This window comes from Diceros bicornis, chromosome 2 (assembly GCF_020826845.1).
Source record: "Diceros bicornis minor isolate mBicDic1 chromosome 2, mDicBic1.mat.cur, whole genome shotgun sequence".
In the NCBI taxonomy this organism is placed as follows: domain Eukaryota; kingdom Metazoa; phylum Chordata; class Mammalia; order Perissodactyla; family Rhinocerotidae; genus Diceros; species Diceros bicornis.
Genome location: NC_080741.1, coordinates 23,263,291 through 23,271,274, shown reverse-complemented (window position 1 = coordinate 23,271,274; position 7,984 = coordinate 23,263,291). Strand labels below are relative to the sequence as shown.

General features: G+C 41.6%; 1 protein-coding gene across 3 annotated transcripts in view; it reads right to left on the bottom strand.

The window, feature by feature from the left end:
• Nucleotides 1–6,195: 6,195 nt before the first annotated feature.
• PLCL2 (phospholipase C like 2) overlaps nucleotides 6,196–7,984 on the bottom strand; it is a 257,610-nt gene continuing 255,821 nt past the window's right edge. For all 3 annotated transcript variants that reach the window (XM_058553648.1, XM_058553666.1, XM_058553657.1), the window contains one exon: nucleotides 6,196–7,520. In XM_058553648.1, coding sequence (XP_058409631.1) covers nucleotides 7,341–7,520 — 180 coding nt within the window. In that variant the 3' untranslated portion in view covers nucleotides 6,196–7,340. The remainder of the gene's footprint in view (nucleotides 7,521–7,984) is intronic.

Sequence of the window (7,984 nt, the reverse complement as noted above, 5' to 3'; positions counted from 1 at the left end):
GTATGTCTTATTGTTCCATTTCACCTCATTTGTTGGCTTATTAGCTATAACTATTTTGTTATTCTAGTGGTTTCCTACTGCCTATATTTACATCATTAACTGATAACAGCCTACTTTTAAATGATATTATACCTCTTCACATAAAGCATAGGAACCTTACAATAATATACTTCCATTTCTCACTTCTAGGATTTTGTGCCATTGTTGTCATACATATTACTTTTACTTAGGCTATAAACCTCACACTGGATTATTATTTTTGAAACAATTATTTTCTTAAAGAGAGTTAAATAATAAGAAAACATCTTATATATTTATATACATAGTTACCATTTCCAGGACTCTTCATTCCTTTGTGCTGATCCTTATTTCTGTCTGGTATTATTTTCTTCTTCCTGGGGACTTCTTAAAAAACTGTGTCTTGTAGTGTGGACCTATTGGTAATGAATTGTTTTAGCTTTTGTACATATGAAAAAATTTTTTATTTTGCATTTTTTGTGATATTTTTGCAGAGTACAGAAATCTAGGGAGACTGGTTTCCTTTCAGTCAGTACTTGAAAGATGCTGCTCCAGTGACTTCTCACTTGCATTGCTGTCATCAGCAAAATCTGCTGTCATCCTTATTTTTGTTCTGTATAAAATGTGTCTTTTTTTCTCTATCCGTTTTTAAGAGTTTTCTCTTTATCACTGTGGGTGTTGAGCAATTTGATTATGATGTGCCATGGTGTAGTTTCCTTCATGTGTCTTGTGCTTGGGGTTTGTTGAGATTCCTGGATCTGTGGGTTTACAGTGCTCATCAATTGTGGAAAATGTTTGACTATTATTTTTTCAAATATTTTTTCTGTCCCTCCCACTCTCTCCTCTCCTTTGGGTATTCCAATTACACATATATTAGACCATTTGAAGTTGTCACACAGCTCACTAATGCTCTGTTCATTTTTTAAAATTCTCTTTTCTATCTGTGTTTTACTTTGGAGAGTTTCTATTATTGTTATATCTTCAAGTGCACTAATTTTTTCTTCTGCAAAGTCTAATCTGCCATTAATAACATTCATTGTATTTTTCATCTCACACATTGTATCTTTCATTTCACTCTAGAAATCCAATTTGGGCCTTCTCTATATCACGCAAGTAACTACTTAACTTTTTGAGTAGAGTTATAGTAAGTGTTGTAATACCCTTGTCTACTAATTCTAACATCTGTGTCATTTCCAGGTTGCTTTTGACTCATGGATTTTTCTCCTCATTATTGGTCATATGTTTCTGCTTCTTTGCATGCCAGGTAATTCCTTTTTTAGATACCAGACATTGTAAATTTTACATTTTTTGGGTCCTGGATCTTTTTATATTTTAAAAATATTCTTGAGCTTTGTTGAGGGATGCAGTACAGTTACCGGAAAAATTTGATCTTTTCAGGTCTTGCTTTTAATACTTTTAGGTGGGACCAGAGCAGTGAGTGTATAGCCTGGAGCTAATCCCTCCCCACACTGAGGCAAGATCCTTCTGAGAACTCTGACCAATGTCCTGTGAATTAAGTGGATTTCCACTCTGGCTGGTGGTGAGCAACAATATTCCCAGCCCTGTGAACACCACACGCTCTTCTCTCTAATCCGTGCATTCTCAATGGGGGTGATGTTGCCCCCAAAAGGGCAAAACTTACTTTTTGGAGAATAATTTTTGTATTTGTCTCTTTTTATATAAAGCAGAGGTATCCATAAGTTTATATATACATATCTATACATACATACAATACATAAATAACTATACAGATTTACACTAGTCCTGTGGTATTAAAATTCCATAAGGGAGAGTGATTATGAAAATAATGTCTAAAATGACTCCTTAAGGGGTTGATAATCTTAAAAAGGTTGAGAAACGCTGTTCTAATGATTCTGAGTGGCTCTTTCCCCTGCCCCAGGCAGTTTCCCCACATGAGCTGATGGGTACTCTGCGGAACACTGGAGGGTGACCCTCTGCAGATCTCTTTCCCCTCCGGCACCCTGTCCTGCAAACTCTAGCCACCTTGATCTTCCAGGTCTGTTAGCTCCATCTTTGACTCTGCCCTCCCTGCACGATGGCCTGGAAACTCTCTCAAGGTTATCAGCTGGGCAATCACAGGACTCACCTCATTTGTTCCCCTTCCCTATGCCTTATGTCCTGTGTCTTGAAAACCATTGTTTCATATATATTTTATGGCTTTGGGTTGTTTTATGCAGGAAGGCAAATCTGTTCCCCATTACTCTATCTTGGCTGGAAATGGATGTTAGTTATATTCACCTTTGATTGACACCAGTTTGGTCTCATGGGATCACAAATGTCTCCTTCTAGGCAGGTTTAGTCACACTATTTCTGTAACAAATTAATTCTCATGCAATTATAATATTATAAAGGCTGGTTATATGGGTCTTCTGGAACATGCACTCTTGGGATGATCCCTCTTAGAACCCAGTGACCTGCTATAAGAAGTCCAAGCCACATGGAGAGACCATGTGCAGACCCCTGGTTAACAGCCCAACTGATCCCCCTGCCAACAGCCATGTGAGTGAGCCATCTCGCATGCCCAGGCCAGCCAGATGACCGCAGCCTCAGCTGACATCTGCCGGCAACTGCGCAACAGACCCAAGCAAGAACCACTGAAGTGAGCCCTGCCAACCCACAGAACCACGAGAGATAACAAATTACTGTTCTAAGTTCTGGGGGTTGTGTTTCGGAGCAGTAGACAGACCATCTTCCCAGGAGGGTGAGGGCCCCATTACACTCTCATGGCCCCACCTTTCCGGAAGAACTAATGGTAATAATACAATAAGTCCCCTGCAAGCCAGGCACTGGTCCTAGTGCCTTACAAACACCATCTTATTCAGTCCTCACAAGAATCCTGTGAGGGAAAGAAGCATGTTTTTTTTTTTTTCCGTTCTCTTTTTTTTTTGAGGAAGATTGGCCCTGCGCTAACATCTGTTGCCAATCTTCCTCTTTTTCTTTTTTCTCCCCAAAGCCCCAGTACGTAGTTGTATATCATAGTTGTAGAGTTGTAGCTCTTCTATGTGAGAAGCAGCCTCAGCATGGCTTGACAAGTGGTGCGTAGGTCCGCGCCCAGGATCCCACCCGGCGAACCCCAGGCCGCCGAAGTGGAGCCCGCGAACTTAACCGCTACGCCACTGGGCCGGCCCCCGAAAGAAGCATTTTTCTTATCCTTAGAGGCAAGGAAGGTTAAGAACACTTCTCCTCAACACTCAGCCAGGATGTGAACCCGGGTAGCACTTCCCACGGTTTGTGACTGTACCTGTATCTCTGTAATTATGTGGATTAACGTCTCCCCCTTTAAAGCTAAAGTGTGAGCTCCATGGAGGGTAGGACCAGGTCTGTTTTTGTTCGTGGTACATCCCTGGAGCCTAAAATGTGCTCAATAAAATCAGAGCGAGTAAACCTCAGCGGCTTCTGGGAGCTCACGCTCAGCGTGAGAGAAGAATAAAATGCCAACTACCTCATTATTCTTTAGGCCTGGTAGTTCAGAGGTGAAATATGTATTTGGAATTCATAAGAGTATAGAGACATAGTGCTTGGGAATATAGCAGACAGATCTGGGCTCAAATCCTGACTTGAGCACTCTGCGACCTTGGCTAAAGTCATCATTTCTTCACCTGTGATATTAAATAAATACCTTGCCGGTTGTTGAGAGGATGAAATGACATATGCAAAGCACCCTGAACACAGTCCTCGGCACACAGCCCCGATAAAGAGTTCCACTGTCTAGTGTAACAAACAGAAAATTCTTCCAATTCATGGCAAATGTTAGGTCTGCTCCTATCAAACATTAGCTCAGACATGAGCACCCACTGAAAATGGTAGATAGTATGTCCAGCCTGGGCATGCTCACTCGCTGGGTGAAGTGGAGCTCTGCTGCGACTGCATTAAAATTTGCATTTATGATATTTTTAACCCTTGATTAAAGATTCAACAAACTCAAAGGATTCAATATACTACATGAGGTCACATGGGGAAAACTGCAAGCTGGAGGGCTTGCCCCATCCAGTGCTCGACAGCCCCAGCTCCATGAGGATGCAGGACACCCAGCCTGAGAGGGACCCCTGGCCCTGGCTCCAGGGTGACACCTGCCCAAGATGGGGGAGGTGAGCATTTGGGGTTTAGAGGCCTTCTTTCCCACTCCTCGGAAGCTGTAGCTGCTAAAAGCAGAAAACAGACCAACACCTGCAACAGCTTCAGTAGCTGAGAGGGTCGATTTAACAAGTAGATGTGAAGAGGAGGCAGAACATCTTTTAGTGTGTCCGAGATGCCCCGGGGTTTACTGTGGACAGGACATCAACAAGCGTGCTGGAAAGCTGACACTGGGCTCGATTTACAAGTGCGACTTTTCATTTCCCACCGATCTGACCAGCTCTTTGCCACAGTCTCTGTGCACTTTTGTCCAACTCTTCATTGTCCTCTGCAGAGCTTTGCCAGCTGTTTTCATACTCTTCTGATCAGACATGTCCCCTAATTAGAAGTGATGCACCCTCTGTGTGCACAGTGAGACTAATGTACACATTAATCAAATTAGCAGGGCATTATGTGTCTGTACAATAAGTAACTTAATTGGGCGCTCCCCCCATTTAAGGAATGTAGATGATGGCAGGAAGCCAGCATGGTATCCCACTGTCACCACACCTTATGAACCCAAGAACAGCTATCTCACTTCCCTGTGGTCAGCAGGAGTTATAATAAGGCCTCCACAGATTCGGTCCAGAATGGGCCAGTTAGTCCTTTGCAAGAGAACAATGTTTACAAAGGTCGTAAATCATAACCTTGACCCTAGCCTGTTTGATAAATGTTTTCCATTTCCTTTTAAATGCGGAAAAGAGAAGAGAGTAGCTCACTTAGCCATGAAGGTGTGCTCTGCTGATTTGGGTCATCATCTTAAAGGAAGGAAGGGGCACTCACTGAAGGCTGATCTTTTAGCAAGGAAAGGTGGAGCAAACTCTGGCCTGGGGCAGTGCCAACACTACCCCAACAGACTCTGCGACATGAGACAACGCACTTTATTGTTCTTGTCTGCAACTTCTGCATCTAGAAAAGATGTCAGATGGAATGATCTCATAGACTCCTTCAGTTCTAAAGTCACTGATTCCAAGCCTGTATGAACTACAACAAATTACATGTGCCTTGCTCTCAGAGTCATTCAAGTCACATATTAGATAATGCCTGCCACTACTATAAATGTAGCAATTTTTTTCAATTTCATTATATTTTAAAAGTCATTTTTTATGATTTCTGGATTTTCACTTTAAACTAAATATTGCTATTTACTTACCAGCTAAGTTCAAAGATTGCTAACAATAATCTAAATTACACATTACTTTATTTCTCATTTTACAAATCTACTTTTAATTCTTTGTTATTTTCTATTCTTCTGTTTTTTCCACGTAGAGTTCATTTCAGAGCTAAGAGCCTAGGCTACCGGCTGGTTGTTCCCTGGAGCGTGCAGGGAACCGCACTACGCTCAAGTTAACAGATAGGTTTAATTTTCTAACTGGAATTAGATCTAGCGCATAGCCAGTGGAGACGCAAACCTTAATATAAGCATACTATTAGAATGCAAACGACAAGAAATGAGCACAGGAATTGTTTTTTAGGAGGATATTTAGGAGTCTGGGGGGAAATAAATATATCAACCTGAGCATCTCCTTGACTGTAAGGAAATAATTAATAAGATACCAAATTGAAGATTAAATGCTGTCAAGTCGATTCTGACCCCTAGCACCCGGTGTACAGCACAGCAGAACCCTGCCCGGTCTTTTTGCACCATCCTCTTATCATCTGGTGCCATATCAGACAGCGCTCTGCTGCTGTTCACAGGGTTTTTATGGCCAACTTTTGCGGAAGTGGGTGGCCAGGTTCTTCTTCCTCGTCTGTCTTAGGCTGGAAGTTCTGCTGAAAGCTGTCCACCATGGGTGACCCTGCTGGTATTTGATATCCCGGTGGCATAGCTCTCAGCATCACAGCAACACACAGCCGCCACAGTGTGACAATCGACAGACGGGTGGTGTGGTTCCCTGACCAGAAACGAACCCCAACCATGGCAGTGAGAGCGCGAAATCCTAACCACTAGACCACCAGGGCTGGCTAAGCTGAAGACGACACACACTCATCTGGCTTACATACCTGGATCACAGAGAAGAACACGGACAAATCAAAGAGGGGTTGTTGAAGATTTAGGCAGCTTTTACTCTTCCAAGATTTGAAAGCAATTTTGGTTTGGGAGAAGCAGTAATTAGGCTGCAGTGTCTGGTACCTTTTCAAAAATAGCACAAGGTTATGCTGATTTGGAAAATAAAAGCTTGGAAATGCAGCTGGCCATAGGAAAGCTACATCATCTGCTCCGGCCCCTCCAACTGCCTTTGACTTACCATTTGTCTTATTTCAAGGCACACTTCACCACACTGTGAGCTGAGATGTGGAAAGAGGTGTCTCAGTTCGCTTTACAATCAGCTGCCATTATGTAAGGTTGTGGACACCTCACTAAAAGCAAAATTGTCAAGCCAGACAAGCAACTTATTTTTGACAAACTTTGTTCAACAATTGGCTACTCTTAAGGGTAAAATATCTCGAAGCAGAAATTTTAGAAGTTGAACTTTCATTAAATGCATGTACTGCTATTGGAGAAATATCATAAAACATCTTTTTAATGTGAACACTACTTCATACAATGAAAAACTATTTACATTGTGTTGCTTCCAGACTGGCTGCTTTTACATCGTGCATATACCCAGCGTGTGTCTTCAGCCAGGCGCCTCAGTCCAATTGCACGTCCTCCTTGTACGCGATGGCTCTCCAGGGTCCCTGGGGATTCAGGGAGTCTGTCCACTTACATTCTCCTTAGTAATTATGGCTCAGCAGGCATGCCACCAAAATCATCTATCACCCAGAGGCTCTGGCAATCACACATTAAGTAAAATGTGTAGATTAGGTTTTTCTCCAATAAATACTAATTTGACAATACAATCCATTTCCATCTTAAGAAATAGTTTTCAGTCAGGAAAACGTTTGTTTCTCACTGGAACTAGAGTGAACAGTCTGTTGTTCACGCTGGAACTGAGTTATGATGTCTTTGTATACAAATATAGCATATTTTGGCCAGGAATATAATTTCTTGTTAAAGAGTTTATTTGCCTTCACACGCAGGATTGCTACATACATTCACAGTTTTAATAGGCTGTAATTAGCTATTCCAGTTGTGCTTTAAAATCCCAAATATTATTTTCATTAGTGAGTGCAAAGCAAATGTCCCATTTGACTACAGTTGGTCCTAGAGTTATAAACTCCATAATGATTTCTAGAAAGTTCCCTCATTCTCCAGTTTCGTCGTTTGCTTTTTCAGGGATGACTTCCAGGCTCCGGCGCGGCTTCTGACCGTCAGCATTTTCTGTGCCTGGTTTATTCAGCCCGCACGAAACAGCAGCATAATGGATTTGTTTCAAGTTCTCCAAAGTCTCGTTCTTAGCGTATTTCAGAAGATCCGCTTGTCCCTGTAACAAAACAGGCAATCAAACAGCGTTAGATGTGACATGACATTGTTACAGTTTGACAATATAGGTCTTCCACTGAAACTGAAATATTTTGATTCTGCAAGAGAGCATATTTATTTCTTATTGGCACTGCATCTGAAATAGGTCAATTTTAATAAAAAACGAGTTTGTTTTCTCAGTTTTCAACACCATACTGCAAGTGTGTGCTGTCTTTTCAGTTCTTTCCATTCACAAATCTGAACAGAGTTCTGTGCATATGGACCATTCCCGTCTATCCTCGTTAAAATTACATCTTTGGCTAATTGTTTGGCCAATCTTGTTCTTTTTTTACTTTTAAGATTTGCTTTTTTTTTTTACTTTTTATTCTGAAATAAGTATAAATTCACAGAAGGATGCAAACATAGTGCAGAGAGGTCTTGTGTGTCCTTTCCCAAATGTCCCCCAATGGTTGTATCTTAAATATC